Source organism: Anguilla anguilla, chromosome 14, assembly GCF_013347855.1.
Source record: "Anguilla anguilla isolate fAngAng1 chromosome 14, fAngAng1.pri, whole genome shotgun sequence".
Lineage (NCBI taxonomy): Eukaryota > Metazoa > Chordata > Actinopteri > Anguilliformes > Anguillidae > Anguilla > Anguilla anguilla.
The window spans coordinates 14,040,643-14,067,536 of NC_049214.1; the positions used below are offsets into that span (position 1 = coordinate 14,040,643).

Here is a 26,894-nt window from a genome sequence, read left to right on the forward strand (position 1 = left end):
AAAAAATCATTTTTAAGTGATGGTGTTGTCTAATCATGTACAGCAAGGGTCTGTAACCCTGACCCTGGAGATCTGCAGGGTCCATTGGCTTTTTGTATTCACCTTGATAATCAACAAGGAAAAATCAGCAAGCCCGGCAGGTTTCCCAAGGGGACACTCACTTCTGATCTATAAGCATAAAGTCACTGTCTTAAAAATATACAGGTCAGGTTAAAAAAAAAGGACAATGCTGAATGGACCACACCAAAGTTCAATAAAACAATATTTCAAAGGACAGTTTGTTCATTTGTTTAAGGGTTGAATATTCATGTTTTTGCACATTTTAAAGTTGCTGCTATAAAATGTAATGCAGATAAATGACCGAGAACCTTCATTATCCAGATCTGAGATGTGCGCTGATACGTGTGTATTTCTGCATGCACATGTGTGTGTGTGTGCGTGTGTCTGTGTGTGTGCGTGTGTGTGCACGGGTGTTTGTGTGTGTGTATGTGCGAGAGAGTGACAGAGAGATATTTCATTTCCCCCTTCCTCCCTATCTTTCATGGAATAACTCAGGGTTATTATCCTAGCTGTGTGGCTTGATTTCATTTAGTCGATCTGCAGCGGGGGGTAATCGAATGACAGCTCGTCCGTAGCATAGCCTGCTTACACCTGCTCTACAGTTCCAACCCCCCCTCCCCACCCACTGGCCTAATGCAGCTACTGTATTTCCACACCCCCTAGCACACCATCACTCATATACTTATAATGCATGTTGTTTTAACATCATACCACATATAGAATTCATTATTTCTAATATGTGTAGTAATAGCAACATCATTTTGTAATCTGTAAAAGCTATTTCTGTAATTTGTCAATTTTTTAGTTTCTTTTATGCTAGTTAGTTCAACAGAAGTTCCCCCTGGGAAAAATAAAGGTATTCTATTCTATTCTATTCTATTCTATTCTATTCTATTCTATTCTATATATGGATGAATTCACAGTGTAAGATAGAGTGCATATTATGTCTACCCTGAAATGAGCTATAGTAGGCCTTAGCCTAGCACAGAGCACATAACAGCCACTGAAATTATACAGCATCTTTACCTCCCTGTACAGCATCATTTTTCAAGCCAGCAGTTCACCGAGGATTAATGGCTCAAGCTGGAATGTGTACAATTACTTCTCAGGCTCTCTGTGAGGAGAACCCCTAACAACACAAATGACAGTATGCCTGACACACATGTCTATAAAAAAATGAAACCATAAATACACATCATGGGTGGAATATAGAAGAGGTGAAATAATGCATTATTTTTCATTATTCATTCTGTTGACTGAATAATAACTTTTAAAAACCCAGGGAAAGACTTTATTTCACCCCTCTAAATCAATTGACAGAAGATTTGAATCCTCATCTCAAACCAAACTTTGTTCATGCAATTCAAAAATGCAAATTCATTTCTCCAGTATATATTGAATAAGCAGCAAAACTTTCTTGCAGACTTCTGAAACCGTTCTCAAAGCTTCTAGGTAGCTTCAACCTATACTGATCTAGAATTAAGTCCTAACCTTGAAAATGTTGACTGGCCTGGTAAGGATTTCACAGTAGCCCACAGGGAAGTGTACGATTTGCCATAACATTAACCAGGGAGGGAGGGCTTCAATCAATGGAACTGCCAAAACGAAACAGGCAATTAAGTTACAGATGTCAATAAGTTACTGGGATCTGAACAAGTGATGTTCCACAGAAACTTGATAGTACCAGAGAGGGGAAATCAGAGCACAGCGTCTCCTGTGTACTGATTACATTATTTATTTGACCTTATCCAGGAAACGCATTCCACACTTTCATCTTGCAGGCCGAGATATTTACAGAAGCAGCTGGGGTTAAGTACCTCACTCATGGGTACAATGGCAATTTAATTCCTGGCAAATTACCCCATAAGCTTTCATTTACAAGCCCTGTCCCTTGACCGCCATGGCACGCTTTGATTGCCCAACGCTTGAAGTTAAAAACCTCTGGCAAAAGGACAGAGACAGGAATGCACACACAAAAACTGTATGGAGAGAGAGAAAGAAAGAGAGAGAGAGAGAGAGAGAGAGAGAGAGAGAGAGAGAGAGAAAGAGTAATTACCATGTCTGACCCTTTACTCTGGTCTTTGTGAAGCCCAGTGGATTTCAGATTCATGCTAATGCATTCAAATTTACTTATTTGTCTCGCTCTCCTGCCCCCCCCCCCCCCCCCCCCCCCCCCCATCTCCAGCTGAGGTGGAACTGCAATGGTTTGGGGGTGTTGCTAAGACCTCACTTATTATGCCGATGGCTCAGTCAACATAAGACGGCTTAATCTGCCATGTCCAATGTGTTTGGTGCAGGCTGAGCACAACATCACCTCAAACCTTTAAATCCAGTTTGGAGGGCTGAGGGAGATACTGCACAAAGCAGTGCTTCACAATCCCACCTGAGCTCTGTTCTTTTGGCTTTCTTCTGCTTTCTTTCTTCCCTCTGAATCATTATGATTTGAGAAATGTACTTTCCCTACTGTGAAGATGGAAAATAGCGCAATACAAACCCAAGTCATGTGGGAATGACTAAATAATAAATAAAAGTTGTTTTTTTAATTCCCACGTGTTTCTATAATCTGTAAAGGCTGCATTTTCACCCGAATTGTTTTTTAAATAATATATTTTAAAATAATATATTGCCAGCACATTCAGTTTTGTGAGAAGAAGTTGGTCAAAGATGTGAAACCTTTATTGATAGCTTAAAAATTTTAAGATTATTTTATGATTATTAAATGAGATGTTAATGACAAATATTTGAGAGCATGATACAGTAGGCTACCTTTTAACCCATAAGAACCCGCCATTTCTCCAGGCCAGAGTGACCTTTAAGAACGCAGTATACTTCGTGAGAAGTAGAACTTTTTGAGCAAAACGAAGCAATGAGAACAACTGAAGAACAAAAAGACGCGGTGTTGTGTGTTTGTACGATGCAGTGTGCGACGGCCTCCAGGGAGAACTTTTGGAAAACTTCTTTCTTGTTCTCCGACCTCCCCCTCTCAGCTATTGGTCCAAATATCACATGGTTGGTTACATCACGATTGAGAGTTCAGAGGGCACATGCTAATGTACGGAGAGTCAACGCCAATCTCTCTTCTGTAGAGATGGGAATTCTGCGAGTTCCCACATGTTTAATGAATGGTGCTACCAAAGATATGGTGCTACTCGTTTCAGCAAGTCATCAAAACGCCTAGCACACATAAGAGAAATAAGAGAAAGTGGACCCCCTCGTCTAAACTCCGCATTTGCCGAATGTACAGACAAAACTCTCCATTCTCTGTCCTACTCTGATTTAGAGGGTGAACGTACCATCTCCTTCGCCTTTTCTTCTTCTTTTGCATAGCTAGATAAACTAAAGCCACTTTAAACACTTTAAACTTTTTGTTTTGCGTTGTGATCTCGTGTAGCCCTTCAATACATCCATGGCGTAGCCGCGAGACGGAGGTTTCGGCGAGATTCCAGCCTCGGTTAATAGCTGCCTCGTAATTATTCACGCCCCAGCGGCGTGGAATGACTTTAAACGGTGCGGTGTTCTCACTGAGTATACCAACAACAGTGTTTGTGGACATGTTCGCCGGTGGTTCTCAATCCTGAAGTTCTTTCTTCTTACTAAGTATACTGCCAGCTTTAAGGGGAACAGCCAGCGACATCACCCGCACTTCCTCTGCTGCACGAGTCAAAAGCACAAGGGTGCTAAACGGACTGAGTTAGACTGCATTGAGCTGCTACCTCCCCCCCCTCATCCTTTCTTATCAATGAGTGGCAGGTTGCGATCCAGCAATCATGTGAAGCACTGTCAGTGTGTACGTGGCCAGTCAATCCTCAGAACTTTTTTTTCATGCCTCTCCTTAACTGAAAATAAATTTTCCCTTTTCACCTTTAAGTCGACCTTCACAACTAGTGATGATTCGTGAACCCCTGGATTTCTTTAGATTTAGGTGCACACTAATTCCTGCACAGCAATGTGAGTCTTATTACCTTTATTGGGAGGTTGTTTCTTTAAACGAGGAGGTTATAAGCAACCAAATAATTTATAATTAACTTAGTCATTTGTTACTCTACTGCTGCAGAATATCAATACAGCACTTAACTCTCAGCTTTAATTACAGCATTATACACGACCAGCTGCATTTCCTTCTGTGTGATAAACACAAGCCCATAGACTGGCTCTTTTTTCCACATAAGTCCAACACATTAAATGGTAGATTTGCTAAAGGTCTCAGTATATGAAGAAAGTGGTAGTTCCAGCATAAAAAAATAAATAAAAAAAACTTTCTACTGATTTCTTTGGTCAGTGGTTTTTGTGAGGCAAAACCTTTATCACATGGTAAAACCTCCAGAACATTTATCCCTAACAAATCCCCAATAATGCCAGCCACAAGAAGAGATGTACCTCTGCAATAATTTTATATGCATGCAGGCATCCTTATCAGTGGTTTCTTTAAAATTGTGCTTTCATCATTTTATTTTTTTTTCATTATGTAAAGTATTTGGAAAAATCTTAGCTTGGAAAACAAAAGAAAATATTGGCTTTCCCAGATATTCTTGCTGAACAAATTTCAGTTTATTTCACATCACAGGGCATTTATTTATGGAAAATCTGCACACATCTGTGTGAAGTATAGTACACATGGTTAATATTTGATCAAATAGCCATGAGACACAAATGCATGTTTTCCAGATACTAGTATGGATCACTGTACAATTGTAAGAATTACGAGTAACAGAGTCTATTCAGACAGAAGTAAACAATAGATAGGTAAATTCTTTTACCAGAGCAACTCAGACAGTAAGATGAAATATTCCTTTATGAAATTAAAAGAGTAGAAGTCGATCCATTAGCCACTGTTTAATAAAACAGACATAAGAAAGGCAAATGAAAGCACAAAAGCAACACGGAAGAAGTTCATAGAAAGAACTGATCTCACTATAGCAGTGGTGGCATAGATGGATAGCAGAGAAAGACATCGCTGATTGCTTCCACATGCTTTTCTGGACTCCCTGGAGAACAACGCACCTGTGTGTGTGCATGCGTGTGCATGTGTGCATACGTGTGTGCATGTGTGTACTGTATGTACAGTGTGTGTTTGTGTGCGTGATTGTGCACATGTATATATCACTGTGTGTGCATACCTATGTGTATATGTACATGCATCTGTGTATGTGCATGGGTACGTATGTTCATGTGTGAGCATATATTTGTGAGAGGGAGCCAGAGAGAGAGAGGGAAAGAAAAGTACCATTTTCATTTATGTACTGAATCTTCGTTGATAAGACTAGTGGCTGTAAAGTGCCTTCGGTTACCAGGGTTTCAAATATAGAATCACATTAATCCGTTTTCCATTTCTTCTCTGAGTCTGTCGGTATCCTCCTTTAGACAGGTAGTGTTTTTTTAGCTGGAAATGTGAGGGGGGAGAGCGAGACAAATAAGTAAATTTGAATGCATTAGCATGAATCTGAAATCCACTGGGCTTTAAACACAGAAGCGGAAAAGGTCAGACATGGTAATTATGCTCTCTTTCTCTCTCTCTCTCTAATTCTTACTCTGTCTGTCGCTCACTTCACCTCTTGCTGATTGTGAGTAGCCCGCTCACTGCAGTGCTGCTCCAGGTTCTTGAACTTTTTCACGTATTACTCCACACAATGTGGGCATAAAGCATGAACTGAGCGCTCAAACAATGAGGCACTTACTACTACAAGCCCACAGCATACAGGCCCATCGCTGACAGTCTGATGTGCCGACTAGCTGGCCAGGTCAAAGTTTTCAGGAGACAGAGGCAAAGGCAGACTGCAGAAGAACAGATAGACACTTGAAGGCTTGATGCCATTCCTTCACACATTCATACACACACACACACACACACACACACACACATGCTGTTCTCTCGGAAATGAACCGGGCAACCTTCAGCCTAAATTCTCTTCACCAGGCACAGAAGCGTCGAGGCATTATAATGCATGCTTTTAGTCGAGATTCCCATCAGCAGGTTGTCAGAAACTTTATCGGCCAGTGCTCCTGTAGGCCATTCATATAAATGAATGCACTCTTTGCAGGCAAATGGCACCAGGTAGACATTATACATGTATATTCAAGCCATGCAGTTTCAAAAATCTTTCAAGTTAGAATTCTTATTTTTTAGGATTTCATAATGATATTTTTTTTTTTTTACATCCAAAAAAAGAAAAAAAGTTTCAAACCAACTCAATACATTTATCTGTGAATGCCAGAAGGGGTTATATTTCAGGGAGCTCAAAATGTGACTAACACAAAAAAGCGTGTTACCCAATGTGCACACACCATACAAAGTACATTAAAGCAGGGGATAGGATTAGCTTCTTTAAAAGCATCTATGGCAAAGCAATATAAAAATCCAAGCATATCTATGTACAGGTCGCATATTCTTAACCATGTTTATCATGAGTTACTACACAATTTGAAAAAAATATAATACAAATGTCTGACAGCATTGTTATCCACTGAAACACAGGCAGACAATCTATGGAATATGACAAAAGGTACATTGTAGTGGGCAGACAGCAGGGTTGGCATCTGGCCATTCCTGGCCTCTTGGCAGCTTTTCTCTGGCTTTGTGTTTTGAAGCTTTGCTGTTTTTGCTGTTCTCCTTCTTTATGAGCACACTGACCCAGGGTTACGTGGGGTATTTCATATTTGACTTTTAGGCTTGTGTGGCTGGATATGTACTAAAGCAATTCAAGTACATGTCTGTAATTTACCGCAAGGGCACTGAAAATTTGCGACCTGGGAATCAAATCCACAACCTCCAGAAAGCAAAGCCTAGTTCCTTAGTAGCCCTGACTGTGCTCATGTTCACTTACAGTCTGAACTCAACCTGTACATATGATACGACAGTAATGTCAACAGTAATATGAATACAAATAGGCATGTACCTTTTCCCCCCACATTCTCCCTGATACACATTGAATACCATGGAAAGAACCTTCACCGTTGCAGCGCCTGCGCTCCGGGTACACCGCAGCTGGAGCGCGTGCACTCCTCTGGGCTGCTGTGGGCGGTAAATGCGGTCACGCATCAGCACCAGGCAGTAACACAGCAGCCTGTGGTCAGCAGTGCAGGTGTGCTGGACTAGCCCCCAGAGCTGGACTTGAGCGGAACTTCAAAGCACCGCTTGTGTTACACCATCCACACATGAAAGGCACCTCACACAGCTGCAGAGGAAACTATGAACACACACACACACACACACACACACACAGAAACATATGGGTAAATACACACCCAGAAAAAAATGTATGCATATAAGCACAAACATAAATACGCATGTAAAAGAAACATATGTACACATCCTCACACACACACACACACAAATGTACACATATAAGCACAAATATAAATACACAGAATGTACAAGAAACATATTGTATGTACACACCCTCTCTCTCTCACGCACACACACATGCAGTGAAATGGCTCTGTGAAGTTGGGCTTTGGCACCAGTGAGATCAAGCACTGAATATAGGGAAAGTTTTGTGTGGTGCAGATAATCAAGAGTAGAAGCTGCTTAAACAGTAGTGTTCAGTAGGCATTAGCATGACCGGAGTGGGTTTCCGGTGCAACGCTGACACCAGTATCACTGCAGTTGGGTTAGCTGGGAACAGGAGAGAGCCACATGAAGCTCCTTATGCTAAAAAATAAGTAGGCAAGTAAAGACAGTGGTGAACCAGTTTGAAAGTATTCCGTTCAAAATGCAGTGAGATTTATCATTTGCTATGTTGTCTCTGGCAATAATTCACTTTACACTTCAGTATCAAGCTATGTGTTATCACTGATGCAAAAAGGCAAATATTAAACTGAAACAAATCACTGTCAAAAGTATAAAATGTTACTTTTAACATTAATATTTTTAATGTTTACATGTTGCTGTTGCTACAGAAAGCAGTGTGGAATAATCAAGTGTTTGATATAAATGGGGGATCAAATGGCTTTTAACAGAGGCCAAAGGTATATCACTGAAAAGATCATTCCTAAAGTCAATGAAAAACAATGTGCCATTCGAATGAGTTCCTCTGCTGATTACAGCTGGATTTTTTTATTTAAATTTTATGACTACAAAATGAGAGTAGCCTATTTAAAAATTTAATGTAAGTAACTATTCTAATAAATAAAGGTCTTACAGTCCAATAAATCGAGGACTTAACATTTTTGCATGACTTACAGTATTATGAACATTTTGGGGTTTTGAATGGCTTCCAATCCTGATACAATTGCAACGTAGAGATTTTATTTTTCTACACCTCTAGAAAGGTACTACTCTATATGCATAATTTATCTGCATGTCCGTCAAAACAGTGTGTGGAAATATCTCAGTAAATTCAATCATCTGTCACTGATTGAGGCACAGCCCATAGGTAATGGGTTTTTTTTTTGTTCAATATGAGCAGGAGTTCTAACATACAGTGCTCTCAGTGATTACTGTGTTCCCTTGGAACAGCTTCTCCCCTGTTTCCTGTTACCTAGAGACAGCGAGTGTCAGAGATTTCCCATTTAATCTCTGACTCCAGGTGTTTCATTACACCACTGTCTGTTGGGGAAATGGGATGTCAGGCTAGCTGCTGTCAGCTGTGTATCCAATGTGAGCTTCTGTCAGGGTACTTGCATACACAGATAAACACACACAAACAGAAACGCCAATACACATAAACATGGGCATGCATACACACGCTTCCACATACAAAGACACACTCAACCACACACATATACACATATACTGCCATGAAAAAGTATTTGCTCCCTTTCTGATTTCCACAGTTATTGCATATTTGTCACACTGAATGGTTTTAGATCTTCAGACAAAATGTAGCATTAGACAAAGGGAAAGTAACTAAAAACAAAGCACTCATATCACCCATCTGAAAAAGCAATTGGCCCCTTAGTCATTCAGTCAACCAGTTAACCAAATTTAACTGACAATTAGATTCAGCAGATTAAAAACAGCCAGGCTTGATTGCTGTCAGGCACGTTTAATTTAAACCTCATTGTAAGGGGTCATATTGACCCCTTACAATTAGACTGAAGTAGTCACCACGACATTGCTACAAGCACACTATGCCATGATCATAGGAAATTTCTGAAGAAATCAGAAAAAAAGTTGTTGAAATATATCAGTACGGAAAGGGTTACAAAGCCATTTCTAAGGCTCTGGGACTCCAAATGTAACCACAGTGGGAGCCATTATCTCTGAATTGAGAACACCTGTGACAGTGTTGCATCTTCCCGGCTGACCAAAATTTGTCCAAGGGTGCAACGTCGACTTATCCAGGAAGTCACAAAAGGTCATTCAAAGAACATTCAAAGAACTTCAGGCCTCTTTAGCCTCATCTAAAGTCATTACTCATGAGTCCAAAAGTTCAAATTGCAAATTCAGTTATAAATGCATGATTTCCCAGTGAGAACATAAATAAATGACCAACGACTTGCTATTATTGAAGGAATCACTGATTCTGCTCTGTATCAGAAAATTCTTAAAGAAAATGTCCAATCATCTGTCTGTGTGCTAAAGCTGAGTTGCAATTGGGTTGTGCAGCAAGACAATTATCCGAAACACAAAGGCAAGTCTACATCTGAATGGCTAAAAAGAAACAAAATTTTAGTTTTGGAGTGGCTCAGTCGAAGTCCTTACTTGAACCCAATAGAGTAGCAAGACCTGAAGCGAGCAATTCATTGTCAAAAACCTACCATATTGTCTGAATTAAAGCAGTTCTTCTAAGAAGAGTGGGCTACAATTCCTCCACAGCGATGTGAAAGGCAGATATCAAATTATCGGATGCATTTGGTGGTGCAACCAGTTATGAAGTTGAAGGGAGAAATTACTTTTGCACATGGGTGATATGGGTGTTTGATAACTTTTTTCATTAAATAAATAAAATAATATTTTTTAAAATGTGTGTTGTGTTTACTTAGGTTCTCTTTGTTTAATATTACATTTTGTGTAAAGATCTGAAACCATTCAGTGTGAAAAAATATGCAGTAATAGAGGAAATCGAGAAGGAGTCAAATACTTTTTCATGGCACGGTACAATTGCACAGATACACTCATGCACACATGAACACACACAAATGCACACACTCATCCACACATATGCAACATCTATACATACACACACTGTATTACAACAGCTCTCATATTTGTTTGCATCTCCCACAGCTCGTATGTTCACATTTTCCATAATATGCTTATATCACACACAAGGGAACAGCTGGCTTGAGAATATATTGAAAGGTTGAAACAACTGGTGAACCACTCCTGTGTGGTTAGCATAGCTGCATGGGAGGCATCTCTGCTAGGTTTCATATATGAGCATATATTTCTGTCTAACTGGGTAAAGGTATGCAAGTCCACCCAGGCTAAGGGCATTCATAGGGCAGATGAGTCATGGATATGCTCAATGTTGCACAAGCCGATTTGCGCTCATACTTCAACATGAAGAGCCGGATGCTCCCGCTCAATCTTTCTCTCTTCCTTCTGACACCCACTCTAACACCATTCATAATCCTGATCCCGCTATGCCAACCAAAAAGCAAAACCCTGCCATTACATCGTCAGTCGCATAGTTTGATAATCCGCAACAGGCACAGCGCCCTCTCCCCAACTCACCAGCCCCCAGCCCCCAGCCCCCAGCCCGCATTTTCATCAAGGCTGTTGCTGGGTTGAGTGCTATTAGCAAACTCTGGAATTCCGGACTGCCACCAGGTGGCGCTAGTTTAGACGACCTGTGCCAGCCCTTCCGCTTTCGGTTTGGAGAGAACATGCGCGGGACAGGGAGAGGGTGGGGGAGGGACACCGTTCTCAGGTCCCACAGCACTCCCTCTGGATAGTCACGTCCTTCTGTCCTTTTTCTCTCCTTCGGGCTGCTGGATGCTGTTACTCACTGCCCATCGTCAGCCAGAGTCTAGTGAAGCAGTTAATCAGTTAATGATCTACAATTAATCATTGCGCTTCCACAGGTGTCCTTCTCCACACAGTACGCCTGGTATTTACACACAGCAATTTGGCACTGTGTGTGTGTGGGGGTGCGTGAGCAAGAGGGAGTGTGTTTTACTCTCTGATCCCATGCCACAGTGGCAGAGTTGGTCACAGTGGGCATAACGCCTACGCGCAGCTTTGGCAGGCACTAGCATGCAGGCACACACACACATATACACACACACACACACATGCACAAACACACACGCTGGGCAGAGCAGAGCAAGGCTGAGCTCTCTTATGTGCTGGTTTTTCTCCTAAGGGCGTGCTGGGGCGCTGGTCTTTACTGAGCGTGCCCAGCTTGGCTGTGCGTTCTGAGTCGTGCTGCTTGCAGGGCCGTCCCCAGTCACAGGGGCCCGTATCCTTTTAGGATGAATGGGCGGCTATGGGTAGCTGTCAGCATAAATGGAATATACTGAAATATATAAAAATGTGGACTTTTTGGAAAATATAATGAAACATTTTACAGCTGTGTATTTAAAAATATATATATTTTGTAATATCTGAGAGTGGCAATAATTTGTATAGTTGTACCATGAAGCATTTCAAAATCTTGACAATATATTTCATTTTAATATATTTTCAGTATATTGCATGAAAATAATGGGAACACCATAGACTGGTTTGATGCTGAGGTCATGGGTGGAGGGTTTAGGGTGGAGGCAGAGAGACAAAGTTCAGACAGGGACAGGGTGACGGAGGTGGAGGACCACCCACAACACCACCCACTCCCAGCATTCAAAGATGATACAAAACACACACACGGACACACACTGCACTGACCAACACATCTTTCTATTCTGAAGTGTAACAAAGCATGATGGTGGAGGGTGGGGCGAGGCGGAACAGGGGGTGGCAGGGTGCTAGGCCAGGTGGTTGCTGGAGTAGAAGCTGGAGGTCTCGGACACGGTCTTAGAGACGCTGCGGGATGAGGAGCCGTTGGAGGTGAGGTCCAGCTCCGGCCCTGGCCCTGGCCCTGGCCCTGGCCCTGCCCCTGCCGGCTGGGGCTCCTCCCCCTGCTGGAGCACTGTGGAGACGGTGGTCTCCATGCGGCTGGTCTTGTACACGCTGACCTGGGTCTGCAAGAAGCGGGTGGATTTGAGCTCCAGCCCCTCGTATGAGCCGTCGGACACGCAGGGACACCAGCGGAACGCTTGCCTGAATCCGGCGCGAAACCTGCAGGTCACAGAGCACTTTCATAAATTGTTTTAAGCTGACACTGAAGCTAGAATATTGCTAATCATTTGTTAATTAAGGGGAGTGGCCAAGCACAATGCCTGAGCTCCTCTCCTTCAGCAGGCAGGATCAGGGAGGACAGAAGGGGCACAGGATCTGGTGAGTATAATGGTGCTGTCACGGGGAAAGTTACCTGTCGTTGAGGAGGTAGTAGATGATGGGGTTGTACATGGTGGAGCTCATGGCGAGCCACATGATGGCCAGGTACACCTGCTGAATGAACATCTCCTCAAACACCTCCGGGAAGAACTCATCCAGCAGGAAGTACACGTGGTAGGGCAGCCAGCAGATGGCGAACGTGCACACCACCACTATCATCATTTTCACCACCTGAGGAAGAGGGTATGTGTGTGTGTGTGTGAGTGTGTGTGTGTGTGTGTGTGTGTGTGTGCATGTGTGTGCGTGTATAAGTGTGTGTGCATGTGCATGTATGTGTGTGTGTGTGTGCGCGTTTGTGTTTGTGTTTTTGGTCAGAGAGAAAAAAGAACCACTTCTCAGTGCTCAAGGATGCTTATTTTGTCTGTAGAAGAATCAAACCCATTACAATTAAAATAAAGTGCATTTAAAGGACTGAGTGAAGTCTAATTGAATTAGAACCATGCCAGGAATAAGGCCCCTGCTCCGTTTGCCGGTAGATCTTCCCATCACCCCCCTGCCCCCGCCCGCGCCTGAGTGGTACCTTGCGCTTGGCAGTAAGCTGCTCACGGTAGCGGTCGGACGAGTCTCCCGGGATCTCACTCGCCCACAGTGTAAGGCCCACCACCAAGTAGGCACAGCCCATCACCAGCAAGGGGAGGAGGTAAATCAGCACCGTCTCACACACAAAGTACCTGAGAGAAGGAGGGACGACGGAGAGAGAGAGAGAGAGAGAAAGAGGTAGAACCCAGCAGGAAAAGATGGTGGTAAACAGAAAGGTAGAAAAGATGGAGAAGAAAGCACAAAGGGGATGAAAGAGGAAGCAGGGAGGGAAGAGGGAAGAGCATGAACCTTTCTCACAGTCCGTCATAAAGTACAGCTCCTGGATGCAAAGCACTCTGTCTCGTTTCAGGGTACAGAACACCAAAAAAAGCCTCTGATTTTGTATCAGATGCAAGGCAAGACAAGGGTTCAGCTAGCTTGAACCTGCTTATGAATAAGCATTCCAGATTAACTCACACTAAGATTTAATGCCACCCTTTCCCTCCCTGGCGTGAGGGGGGCATGACTCCACAGCAACCTATTAAAGCTGCTAAATGAGTTGTCCGTGAGAATGATTACATTATCATTATTGTGTGTGATTATATCAATCAGAGGACTGAGGGTATTTCCTCCCCCGGGTTAATACTTTCCTCTCGAAGCGCGTCAGACTCAGTGTCTCTTTGACCAGCTCAAAGCCAGCCAGAGCCAAAAGCGCACCCGTCAGGTCATTTGTCCTGTGGAGTATGCACATAAAAATTAATTGTTTCAAATCATGTTTAACTAAATTTATGGTAATGAAACAAGAATGAATCTGCAAGGTTTTGTCCTCAGCGGGAAAGACGGGATGGGGGCTTCGCAGGATATGAAACAACGGGAGACCAGGCATCTGTTCTTTTTCCAGCTGTTTAAAAGGAAATATCTTCTGACAGTGATGTAGCCTTGAGGAAAGTAGGGACACCCTACATTGATTTTCTGTTTGCTGTCACAATGGAAAATCCGATATTATAAATGCTATATGCTAAGTCAGATACAGGCAAAACTGCAATATATTTGGCATGACGTCCTTTTACATCCATGAAACCAATATTAATCAGTCAACATTATTTTTATTATTATTATTATAGTTATTGTTATCATTATTATTGCTCCATATGGGTTTGTGAAGTCAATCCTACTATTCTATTTCACTGTTTTAACTTTTATGGCTTTCACTCTTAATTCATAGACCAACAAGTGGCCAAGCTGAGTTCTGCCAAGAGAGAGATGCACAGCAGCAATGTTTTCTTCGCCAGTTTCTGAGGAAAGAGAAACCGAAAGACAGGATCTGTTTGGAAGACAGTTCTTGCCTTCTTATTTGACAAACATAAATAGACAGCCAGAGCAGATTGTTTGTGGGGGTGTGTCTGTACTTGTGGGCCTTTGTGCACACACAAGCTTGTGTGTCCTTATGTGAGGGGCTTGTAAAAGTATGCATGTTTATGTGGTACAAGGAGTGTGTGGTGTACAAGGTGTGTGGGGTATGTTCCGTGTGCGGAGTATCTATACCATCTTGCCTACAACAGAGGGATTTGTCCTGGAGAGGAACAGGAGTTGGAAGGCCATTACTCATTCTGGCAGGTATGAGTGCACTTTGACCCCCAGACTGATTTCCTTATTTTTCTCAGGGCAGAAAAGAGTCTCATTTCAGGTAAAACAGCTCAGCTCTGATTATGGGTGAGCCTCATTTCCAAAGAACACTTGTGTGAACAGAAATGTGGTGTGTGGTGCCAGGCACCAAATGTTCAGCATTTTAGTTTCAACTCTTTCAGTGGTTTGCATCATCTTGCAAACGCACATACACACACACACAAATGCAAGTGCACTTGCACACCCATGCATACACACACTGAGTGTGCACACAAGTACACTTATAGACACACACAAACTAAATACCAAACACAGAAAATGGCCAATTACAAATTAGTTTGCTGTAACAAGCCTACCTCAGAAGAATGTACTTTGTACGACTTGTTTATAACAAGGACTAAAAATTAGGTACAATGAATAATGCATGGGACAGGGGACAGTGGTAAACATGTTAATTTAAAGCAGAGACAGGCTTCGCTTCACAAGGAAAGACTGATGGCGTCCGAGGGAAACGGTTCCTCTTCTTAAGGAAATGACTTCCCTCCATCAACACCTGACATGACCAGGAGCCACCAAATAGCCATCCTAGCAGAGAGACAGGACAGGAGGCAGGGTTGCTGTTCCTAAGGGTTTACCCCCCAAATGAAGCAGATTATTTAAAAAATCATCTAAACATTGGAGGAGTTAAAATGGATGGATTAAATGAGGGGAGTCTGAAGGGGGGCTCTGAGTGGCTCATCCTGTTAAGGCACTGTTATGCTGCATGAATGGGCCACACGGTTAGGAACTGAATCCGGGCCATGCCAGGGCTGACTGCATCTGGCAGCTCCACAGGGCGATGCACAATTGACTATTTTCACCCAAAGGTTTCAGTTGGCTCGGATTAAAGCATCTTATTGCTCAGTAGTGACCCCCCACTGGTCGACTGGGTACCCACAAGTCCACCGGCTGAAGTGCACATTAAGTGTCTTCCTCTGACTCATGTCTGCACAAGCCTGAACTGCAGTGTGATATGCAGCCATAGCTGATCTCTCGTGCTCAGGAGAAGAGCACCTGCTCATCTGCCCTCTCTGTAGCATCTACAGATATCGGATGCAGCAATGAGAGGGAAGATTAAAAAAGAAATGTCTTGGAAAATTTGGAATGGGAGCTGATTGAAGATGAAATTTTGGGCCATTACGAAACAGAACAGAAAGGTCTTTTCTTATCTGACTAGTATGATAACCCACACTAAAATAAATGGGAAAATTACCTGTATTGCCTGCTATCAGTAATGATGTTCTATGGTTATTTTCTTGTTGTTGTATATAAGACTTGTGGAAAACATTTACGGCTTTATTAATACTTAATAAAACTGGGTCGTACGTAACTGTAGACAAAATCCATTCAAACCAAATTTAATTAAAATAAAAACTGTGTGGTGTTTTGTCGTCTACTCACCTCCCCTCTCTTTCCAAATTATTAAAGCTTGTGACAATGTTTAAATTTGATGATAAGATAAAATTAATGATGCAACCTTAAGAAGTGCAACACTATATTAGTGCTGTTATTGATGTAAAGTACTGTCTGTTTTTCAGCGATACCTGCTCATTGACAACATATGAAATAAAGCTTTAGGGAAAATTCTGGAAAAGCAAAGTGGCTGTACAGTGTCACTGTCAAATAAACACATAATATAAATGAATGAAGAAGCTAAACAGCGGGTGTGATGCATGAACGAGTCCGTTGTTTTCTGCCTCTGCCCGGCAGTGGATAGTCTTTTTTCAATACTGGTGTTGGCTGGCGTGTCCATGCTCTCCGTTCCTCATTCTGTGACAGGAAACTCTTTACTTCACAGCCAACATAATGCAGCTTCTCCCCAAGGAGAATTAAAATCAAGGTGGATCAGAGTGATTAGCTAGAGGGGGAGTCCTGTATGCTGGTAGATAAAAAAGCAGTTTTCTGTTCTCTTTGAACAGGCAGTTGTCTGCCGGTCTCAATGGCTAGGCTATGCAAACCGAGACTTGAACCAAGCTATTTCCTGCTTTTCATTAGTTACAATACCATCCTCTGAAGAGTGCCCACAGAGTACAGTAAAGTCTAGTGCTGAAGTCTATGCTGTGCGTGTGTATCCCATCTGGTGAATGATGTCACATGAAGCTATTTTAATAAATTTTGCTATTGTCATGTGGCTAATTAACACGCATTCCTCAAAGGGAGGAGGTTGGTTGCATCGCGCTCATAATGCGGCAGTCCCACCTATCCTTTCACTCATTTAACAATGGATGAAAAGGCCATGTATCCATGGGAACGCCACAGGTTTTTATTCAACCTGGAAATAGGGACGTCTAGGTGACCGGTACATAATGGGAAATAATCACATAAACTCTCCCACTGTGGACCAAGAGTGGAAAGACAAAATATATTCCACTTTCTTGACAATGTTTTGTTCTACTGAGAACTGGTCTTGAAATGTTGAACTGCTGACTTCTTGCTATGAGTTCCGACCATGAACACCCACTTGTTTCGAATTAAAACATGCTCATTAAATTAGTTTGCTTTGCCAAATTCTGTATGCTTGACACACTGAGAGTTACCTGCAGTAATGTTTTGGAATGAATGTATAAGAATTTGTGTTTCTGTCACTTAAAATATGAACTGTGAAGAGATGTATTTAAATTATTTTTGATTGTTTTTTCTTAGATGTAATGTCGAGAGTAAAGTCTAAATTAAACATAATTGTTCAAGATGTTCATTATGTCTAAATTGAACATATTAGTTTATTTAGCCCTGCAGGTATATATTTTTTTAATCAAACTGAACATTAGTCTGTATTGGTGGATTTCCTTCAGACAAACTGACTATGAACAAGTGGTATACTTACACTTCTATATTGCGGAGGACATCTGGAACAAAACTGTCATTGAATAAAAATCAGGTTATGAAGACTAAGGCTAGGTACTTGAGCTGCAAAGTACAGTGTGTTACTTCGACAGGAACAAGGATGCTGATACACATGAAATCGTTTTAAAAAGAATAGCCACGGAGACAGTGGCTCAAAATCCTGATGAATTTGGTAATAAGAAATGTGTACTTTGTGTGTACTTATGAGACTGGTGCTATCAAATTATGATAAGTCGGTCTTCAGGGATGCTCTGTTACAGAGCTTTGAAAAAGAAAATAGGTCTGAGTGTGTTTGCTTCAGGGACTGAAACCACCCGCTCACTGCAGGGCTATAGTCTCAGACTGCCTCAGACGTTCAGATTCTGACTCCGGTTCTTGCGTAAATAAATTACACAAATAATTGGTGCCGACAGTCTATTATGCACACTCAGTGTGATACTCCTCCAACTGAATGTTTGCATCATATGAAAATATGAAAGGTAGGAAGCATACAGAAGCCGTGGGTCATTTTCCACAAAATTCACCATTTCTGCTAGATCACCTGACCATCCAATTGACTTTTTCACAATGTTCTCCAGTTGAAGCATAATTCAGTTTAGTTACAAAAATGACATTTGAAAATAAAAAATGGCTCACAAAGCCTCCTGCAAATTTTGCTGAATAAAAATAACAGAAACTGCGGGAAGAACTTCAAGCTTTGTAAGACACATGCAAAGGTCTCACAGAGAATGGTGAGTCAGCATTCTAGCTAACAGAGAAAAAACTAGTCTAGACTTACCTAGACTACCAAATCTAGCTCATTTAATTTGGCAATAGATAATGTGACTAGCTTGTGATTTTTAAATCTATTGATAAGGCAACAAATGCCCTAGATGTGAGCTAGCATGCAGTAACATTAGCATAACCAGGTTGGTTAGGGCTTTTTCACTGAAATAAGTTACACCAGAAATACATTATAGCTTGGGGTGGATCTTGTTGGTGGCCAGGGATGGCTATCCCTGGTAATTATCTGGCCATCCCTGTTGCCACCCCACCCAAAAACAAATAAAAAACAGACATGGATAAAATTTTATTGGCAAAGCGGTATCAGTTATAGAAAGGCCATGTTGCCACATATCTTTGAGTGAAGCACCAGCCCATTCCGCCTCCCAAAATGACAGTGAATTACTTGCCTCTAAAACACTGTCAATACCAGTATTACTGGTATGAAACTTCCCTTTAAATTGATAATTGGTCTCTACCTGTTTCCATTCATTTCCCAGAGCGATGCCATCAGTTGTGGGGACTTTATAATTAAAATTACTCCAACGCCGTAAATGCTATAACCTCCTCCTTCCACAACTTTCCTAAACATTTGGACTTAAACTAACTGCATTTCTAATATTCAAAAAAATTGACTCAGGCAGTTAGATCCATTTTCTTCACAACCCCCTTGACAAGACACAACAGGTGCTTTTACTCAGGTGGGAACGTGTTGCCGTCTACTCCAGCACGCTGTTCAGAAACTGAATAACCAGCACTTTGATACGAGTTTCCCAATCAAGCGCTATCAGAACTTACTTTGCACATATAATCCCACAAAATTAATTCACTCCAATGATGATGTTGTCTTTAGGGTGGGGATGAATAATTGTACACGCTGTAGTTATAGAAATGATAGGCTTAGAACTCCGCGGAGATAACACCACCAAAATATTTTCAGGTTTTCACTGAGACTCTGAATTTGAAAAAAAGTCTCTCCGAAAAGAAGGGAGGGAGAAATGTGCTGAATTTGTTATGACCAAAGAAATTACTTTTTAAAAATATTGCACTTGGTATTTATTTTACTACTTTGCATTCCATTTCCATTTCCATTTTGTTTTGTCATGCACATTTTAGTGCTTTTCTCCGCGTTTCTGTTATATGCCTCGATAAAAAAAAACACTTTTTATTTCAGACTCATCTAAAAAGCAGGTTTTGCGACTCAAATTGACTGAGTTGTGTCCTTTATTTCAAGAAAATAGTTGTGCAATTTATGATTTCATAATCTTTATCAAATTTGGTTGTCACGGGTTCATAAATCAATGCTTTAATGTTGGATGCGTCTGACGCCGCTGCCAGCTCATATAATGTAATGTGGGGAAATTTGAGTGAGAGCATAATAGCTGAAGATGTATTCCACCCAGGGAAGCTTTTGATGTTTTATTTAATTTATCCAAGTGAATGCAAATCAAACATAAAGGTAAAGTGGGGCTACAACAATGAGGGGAGAAAAAGTATTAACAAAAAAAAACATGTTAGCCTTACATTCTGTCCCTTTCTAAAATTGTATTAGTTCATAGCAGTAGTTCATAATGAAATGATAAAATAATTTCCTTATAATTGACTTCAGTGTCCCTCGGATAAGTGGAGTTCATGCAGTGCATACTCTGCAGTTCAGAGTAAGGATGAGTTACTATGTTTTGATTTATAAAAACATTTGACTATGTTTGAATCTTGATTTGACTGTTTGTTTACCTAAGTGTTATAAAAGCCTGTTTTGGCTATATAACATATAGTTCATTGTTTATTAAACACTGCTGCATTATTATTGATGTCATCGTAAAATCATGATTTAATGCTTTAATATCTCAACAATAACAGTGCCAGTGAATATAATGGTAAAAATATGTCATTTTTGGCAGTTTATACAGCTTTGGGTTAAACTCCACACACTTCCGGTTTTAGTCACACCCACTTTTGGTTTTTATCCGATGGCAAATACAAATGCAAATAATTTTTTGGTTGAGCAAGTACAGATACAAATACAAGTACTGGCATCTCATTCCACCCGTAGTATCTGCACATCAGCCAAAAAGCAACATGTTCAGTCAATCAACTTTGAAAAGTGTACTTCATTCTTTTTGAGTACATTTTATGCCCTTTGAACTCACATAAAGTCTCTTAGAGGTGAACAAGCACTGAGCCTTTTGTACCAGCAGGTGATTTTATGATAAATGCAGCTCAATTCTGCTGCCACAGTTGGCATATAACATGCTGGACACAGGGGTTTATATTACACTTCAAATCAGTCAAATCAATTCATCAATTGAGATACCCCCTCATAGAACATTGCAGGCCTTTTATCAAGTGACAAAACAAAATGCTAACTGTAAAGTACACTCAAGTATTCTAGGAGGGCCTCAATTCATACAAAGCAAAAATTCTGCGTTAAATCAGATCTGTCAAAGAAATTATACTGGATTTGTATAATCTCTCATCAGAGTTGATTTAACACAGAGAATTTTTGCTCGGTATGAATTGATATCCTATTAGAATACTTTTTGAGTGTATTTGAATTGAGATACAGTTAAATGGTAAATGGACTGCCTTTATATAGCGCTTTTATCCAAAGCGCTTTACAATTGATGCCTCTCATTCACCAGAGCAGTTAGGGGTGAGGTGTCTTGCTCAGGGACACTTCGACACGCCCAGGGCGGGGATTGAACCGGCAACCCTCCGACTGCCAGACAACCGCTCTCACCTCCTGAGCTATGACGCCCTAAATGAATGAACTGCAAATTGAACAGTCCCCTCCCTCCAACCCCCGGCATGATATACACCCCCATGTGTGTCTGGGCTTGAAGCAAACTGCGGAAGCACTCACATCTTCTTGAAGTTCCAGACGGTGTACTCGGGCCAGTCCACCAGGCAGACCACTCGGCCGGGCAGCTGCAGGGTCGTTGAGTAATAGTACGGGGGGAAGGCCAGGAAGAGCGCCAGCACCCAGATCACCCCCACAATCACCTTGGTCTCCCTGGACGACAGCCGTTGCTGCAGGGGGTGGATGATTGCCACATACCTGGGGAGAGTGATATGGGGCGGAGGAGGTTTTGGATTTTTAATTTACTATATAGTGTACTCTACACCAAGGAGTATAAGGAGTCCCAGGTTCCTGAACAGGTTAAATATATATATATATATATATATATATATATATATATATATATATATATATATATAGCAAGGCACAGTGCAATTCTTATTTTAACTCAGTAAGAAATACACTCTTTCAGTTGGGTTTTGGAAGGAAGTCATTATTTCAACATTTCTAATATTAGTGGGAAGACAGTTCCACAACCAGGGCACAATGCACCCACAGCAAGGAATGCCAGTCTAACTGACTCTGTCTGGGGCACAGAAACAAGTGCATTCACCTGATTTAGAGTAACAGTGCTAGAAATGGCTAACAAAATTCCCAGACCAGCAGGTATAAAGGCAACATTGCTAAATCACTAATGCAAATAACCTACCCTAAGCAAGAACCAAAAAACACATGAAAATACACACAGCCCAGCACCACAACACTTACCCCCCTTATCCTTATTGAGCCCTTATTATCCCTCTCAGCCCTCTGCTCTGTGACCTCATGCCTCTGGTTCACACATTTTGAGCTAGCAACCCACAGCATTTTTTTTGCCTCCTCCATATATAATTTAGCTAGCCTGTACTGTATACTCAAACAAATTTGTTTAATACACATCAAAACTAGTCTACATACACAGTAATTAGTTCAGTACATGTAATAGGTACAGTGTGTAATTCCATTGGTGAAAATGTCAGTGGATCATACCATATATTGCATGAAAATTTGGCTTATTTGCTTTCCATGCGTTATCTCAACCCCCCACCTCAGTTTCTTCTAAGACCCATAGTTTAGGAACCACTATCCTCATGGTTCCACTCCATGGAGGTTGGGGTTGGGGGCAAATGATTCGGTCAGGAATCTTTTTGACACCATGCCCAAGTTGCCAGCTGAAGTCACAACATTACAGTATATTCACTTAGCAGATGCTCTTATCCAGACCAGAGTGCCTTACAAAAGCGGAGAACATTCGAGTTAACCTCAGAGAACAAAAGTGAAAAATCACCAAGAAGGTACCCCTCTTATTCCTGCCACTGTAATTCTCTCTCGTGAGCTTTATGTATGAGTTTTCATTTCTCCTGCCTTGCCTTGTATCCTATCTCTCTCTTTCTCCACTCACTCACTCAGTCACTCACTCATTCACACACTCTCTCTCTCACACACACGCACACACACACACACGCACATGCACACAAACACAAATTCACAGGAGGAGATGCTCTGCCAGACTGCAGAAGGCTCTGTTTGCTCATCCGAGTTGTGTCTGTTACCCGCTGCCTTTGTTGATGCTGCACAGCAGTTTCAGCAGCGTTCTTCTTTCGGCTAAAACGCGCCGCGCACACGCGCCCGACAGTCTGGCTCGGCGCGAGCGAAGGGTGCGGTCTCTTTGAGAAGCGGTCCCGCGGTGATCGAAACAAAGGAACGCTCGCGGCGCAGGAGAATCAGTCTGCACAACCTCAACCCTCAGACACGAAACCCAGAGTTTCGTTTTCGCAGCGTGACATCCGTTAATATTTCTGACTGCCTCGGTTTCCCACTGAGCTCAAAAGTCACCCTGCTGCCCAGCACGGAGCTGAGGTCTGCACCAGCTCACCGAGCCGCGGCCGTCTGGTTGAAAAAACCCGCTGCTCATCTTAAATCTCATCCCTCGGCCATCGGGGATTCCAGATCCAGCGCATGACGGCGCTTTTGTTTAATTAGATGGCAGAAGAGGTCCCCCATGCCCTGTTAGGCATGGTAGGGGGGTTCTTCCCATGGTCTCCAGGCTGCCACATGCTGTGTAAGCTCGGGGGAAATTATGTGAGCCGAACAGAGGTGTGTTCAAAACTGGCACTTTATAGGCATCCTATACCCTGGGTTTTGAAAAGGGGCTCCACGAAGGTACCGTAGGGGGGCCATAATCACCCCCCACCACCCCTCCCACCCTCGCGATGTCCACAATGACAGTCCATCCCAATTCCCCCCCCCCCCCCCCAACCACCAATTTTTCTTAAATATAACCCCTTTCAATCATGATGGGGTCCCTGGGGTGCCTTTCAGCTTGGGTGATGGTCCCTGGATCAACACCAGTTGAAAACCCTGTTCTAGACACACCATCTCTTTCAGTTCCACTCCGTTGGTCCTAGTTCTTCTCGTGTGTCTGTCCCAAAATGGAGGCGGGGTAATGTCTTCAAGTTAGGGAACCCAGAGAAGAGCGAGCGAGAAGACCTCAGGTTGCTAAATTAGTCAACCTGGTGATTTGTGAACTTGAAGTAAAGGAGGCAGAAGTCATACCGTTAAACTGATCATTGGCCTCAACCTGTTTCCATTTACTAGGCATGACAACAAAGCATGGTAATGATCTGACTAATCTCCTGGCAAGCAATTCCAAATGTGTGTCGGAATTTGACCTCAAGTTGTGGTGTTTTCTTTCTTTGTGTAGAGAATTCCCAGTTTAGTATAATCAACAGCATCATTTAAAAGAATACGTTTAAATTAACACTTAAATCTATCCCTTGAATGTTTCTTGGATTAGCTTTCAACTCTTTTTAATGCGCATCTATACTGCTGATTCTGCACAGACCAAATGAATGGGTGTTCACATGGTATATTTCTTCTTCTTCGTTAAACCCCAGAGGCAGAGATAAGAATAAGAGTATCAGTGGAATAACGCATTAATGGGGGTGGGGGGGGGGGGGGGGGGGGGGGGGGGGGGGGGGGGGGGGTGGGGGGGGACTGGATTAACAGCGCTTTTCAGTTCAGGACACATTTTTCAGCTCATTTTTCTGTTGTTTATTTTGGATCTGTGGGCTCTGTGAGGAATGGGCTGTGGTACCAGTCAACAGAGGTGGCAGGGTGGGGGTGGGGGGTGAACGAGTCTCCAGAAGAGCTGATTAAATGTGATCAGAGAGGGAGGTACTGGGAGAAAAGGTAAAGGAGAGAAACACAGAGCAAATACATGGAAAACGGAGAGAAAGACAGAGACATGTTGACTTAATGTCCCTTTCTTAAAAATAATGAGTCAGAGAGAGAGAGAGAGAGAGTGTGTGTGTGTGTGTGTGTGTGCGTGCGTGTGGGAGAAAATTTTAATAAAGCAGGAAAGAGAGAAATATAGTGAAACAAATTCAAGGGGCGAATGGTTGAGGGGAGAATTGCCTTGAAACACTCTGCAATGCAGCACTACAGCCATCAAGATGTCCAGAATGCTTACGTACACAGAGAAATGGGCTAGCTTCTTCACCTGAATAATAGCACTTATGTTTGCACAGCCGAAAATTACAGCTTATATAGTGTCTTTATGGTGTGCACACTGGCACAAAAGAGCATTAAAACACAACCTTTAAACTCAAAACGAGCTAATGCGTTTTATGTGTCGCGCTCCAGAGAAAATGCCAATGAATCGGTTTTTTTTTTTTTTCAACCGAAACAGCGTTCCCGCGCGTGGGCTACGCATTAGTTGGACTGAGTGATCTGTGGCGCTGTCCAGCGGGGCTCTATAGCACGAAGTAGGTTGAATTATGACTGGGTGTCTCTGTCCAACCTCCTCTCTCAAGAGAGATATGTACCCGTTGATTCCTATCCATCCATCACCGATCTATTTACTCCTGTACATTTACTCAAGCTTTATGTTCGGATAAAGTAACACAACATTTGAATAACTTGAATGTTTCCACAGAATGTGACTTTTTACGCTTTCCAAATGTCCAATCTGTATCGCGCATTTGTTCACTCATTGAAAGCACGTTGCCCATTAAATACCGGTGGTCTTTATTTGTACAGAGGTTTCGTGTCCCCAACACCACCAGGTCTTTGCCAATCAGCACTTATAGCATTTGAATGTTCAAATACAGATAGATTTTAACGGACTTTAAAAATATTTTTTTCGCCATTATTTAAGCGTTTATTCTTCCCAGTGGGGAGTTTTATTTATTTGCTTTTTTAAGCTTACTTAATAGATTTGGGGGATTCAGACCCAGAATTCCCTCATTTTATCATTTCCTCTTTTCCAGTTTTTATGTAAAACATTTTAAAGCGTGATATTTTTAAAAAAAATTAATTGAACCCTACGGAAATGTTAATATCTGTGAGTGAAACATAACACGTGAAAAAGTATTCATGATAATGAGTTTGTAGAAAGTAACAAATAATTGATTACCGTACTGGAGCTTTTTAGAATGACTGGATAGTCAAACTGTTGAATATGTTTGACACTGCCAGACAAATACTTTATTTAAAAAAATGCTAAAACATCATATCGAGAACATGTACGTATATACTCCTTGCTAATTGTAACGAAAAATATGACAAGTGGATTAACATGAGACAGGTGCTTAGATGTATCTGATCTACAGACAGCTCGGTAGACACAGCACAAAGTGTTGGTTAAACAAGCAGATAAAACGGACATGAAGGCGCCCATGAAAGACCATAAGAAGGCATGCGGACAAGGTGATGCAGATTTCAAGACAATTACAAGAGGGCACACAGACAACAAGGGCAGTTTCAAGAAAGGCACATAAACACTCAAACAGCCTATAAGTTGCTCACCTGTCTAATGCTATAGCCGTCATGGAATAGATGCTAGCGAAGACTGCTGCAATAGGAAAGAAGTTGTGGAAGCGACAGTACACCAGCCCGAAGTACCACTCGTTGTGCGCCGCATAAGTGAAGTTAATTACTGTGTTGAACGCTGACATTGACGCCTCGGCGAATGCCAAGTTCACTAGAAAGTAGTTGGTGACAGTTCTCATGCGTTTGTGCGCTACGATGATCCATATTACCACGATGTTACCCACCACGGAGACGATGACTATGCTGCTGTACGCGATTGCCCACAGCACTATCCTCCAGACCGGCTGCACGAATTGGTTCGAATACGCTTCGGTGTCATTTAGTCCTGAGTTATTGGTCCAGGTTCCGCTGGAATTGTCCGCCGTCGTATATAGATGATCCATGTTCTTTATTTTATTCTGTGCTAGTTATTACATTTTCTCAGGGGTAACTATTGTTTTATGCATTTCAGACCAGAGCTAAATTATGAGAACTGTTAATTGTGTTTAACTGGGCAATTGTAATTGCATGGTCAATAATACATTTTTGCAGATACTGTCATGCCCTATCACTGATGCCAAACATTTAAAAAAGGAAATCTCTTCAATCTAAATCCTTAAGCGTTATGGCTTTCGGTTTGACTGCCCAATGCTCTGCTGTTCGGAGAGATCGCAAAGTGCGGCTCTTGCTTGCTTTTTCTCCATCAGACTGCGTTGCCTGTGTAGTTTTTTCCGTCTCTGTCTGGCGCATTCTGAGTCCTAAGATGTCAAGGCGCGTGCATGCGACCCCCCAACTGCCCCCCCCCCCCCCCCCCCCCCCAACACACATAGAAATGCGTGCGTACACTGGGTCAGATGTCAGAGAAGTCTCCTAACATGCCAGACTACTACAATGAAGTGCACATCCTTTCAGATTCGTAATAAGAACACTGAATTGATGAAAAGAAAAACCACAGTGCGATTGACGTATTCTATCGTGGTCATTTTTTTTTATTTTGTGTTTCTTCTGGTG

At 42.1% G+C, this 26,894-nt stretch overlaps 1 protein-coding gene across 2 annotated transcripts; it reads right to left on the bottom strand.

Moving 5' to 3' along the window:
- Positions 1 to 4,607: 4,607 nt before the first annotated feature.
- Positions 4,608 to 26,640, bottom strand: LOC118212348 (substance-P receptor-like). Of its 2 annotated transcripts, XR_004762205.1 has the most exons (6): positions 25,881 to 26,640; positions 21,096 to 21,290; positions 12,963 to 13,113; positions 12,417 to 12,613; positions 11,831 to 12,223; positions 4,608 to 7,244 (listed from the first exon to the last, which is right to left on the bottom strand). XR_004762205.1 is itself a non-coding variant. In XM_035390131.1 (5 exons), the coding sequence occupies exons 1-5, from the start codon at positions 26,285 to 26,287 to the stop codon at positions 11,911 to 11,913; spliced, it is 1,263 nt and encodes a 420-aa protein (XP_035246022.1). In that variant the 5' UTR covers positions 26,288 to 26,640; the 3' UTR covers positions 10,080 to 11,910. The 2 variants fall into 2 exon arrangements, 1 of the variants encoding a protein (XP_035246022.1); XM_035390131.1 differs by lacking the exon at positions 4,608 to 7,244 and having other exon boundaries at positions 10,080 to 12,223.
- Between the last annotated feature and the right edge of the window lie 254 nt (positions 26,641 to 26,894).

Excerpts from the sequence above, each read along its gene's own strand:
- LOC118212348 (XM_035390131.1), bottom strand. The coding sequence starts at position 26,287 with ATGGATCATCTATATACGACGGCGGACAATTCCAGCGGAACCTGGACC. Across the intron at positions 21,291-25,880 it reads ACGGCTATAGCATTAGACAG|GTATGTGGCAATCATCCACC; the intron begins GTGAGCAACTTA and ends CACTCTCCCCAG. Across the intron at positions 12,224-12,416 it reads TACTACCTCCTCAACGACAG|GTTTCGCGCCGGATTCAGGC; the intron begins GTAACTTTCCCC and ends TGTGACCTGCAG.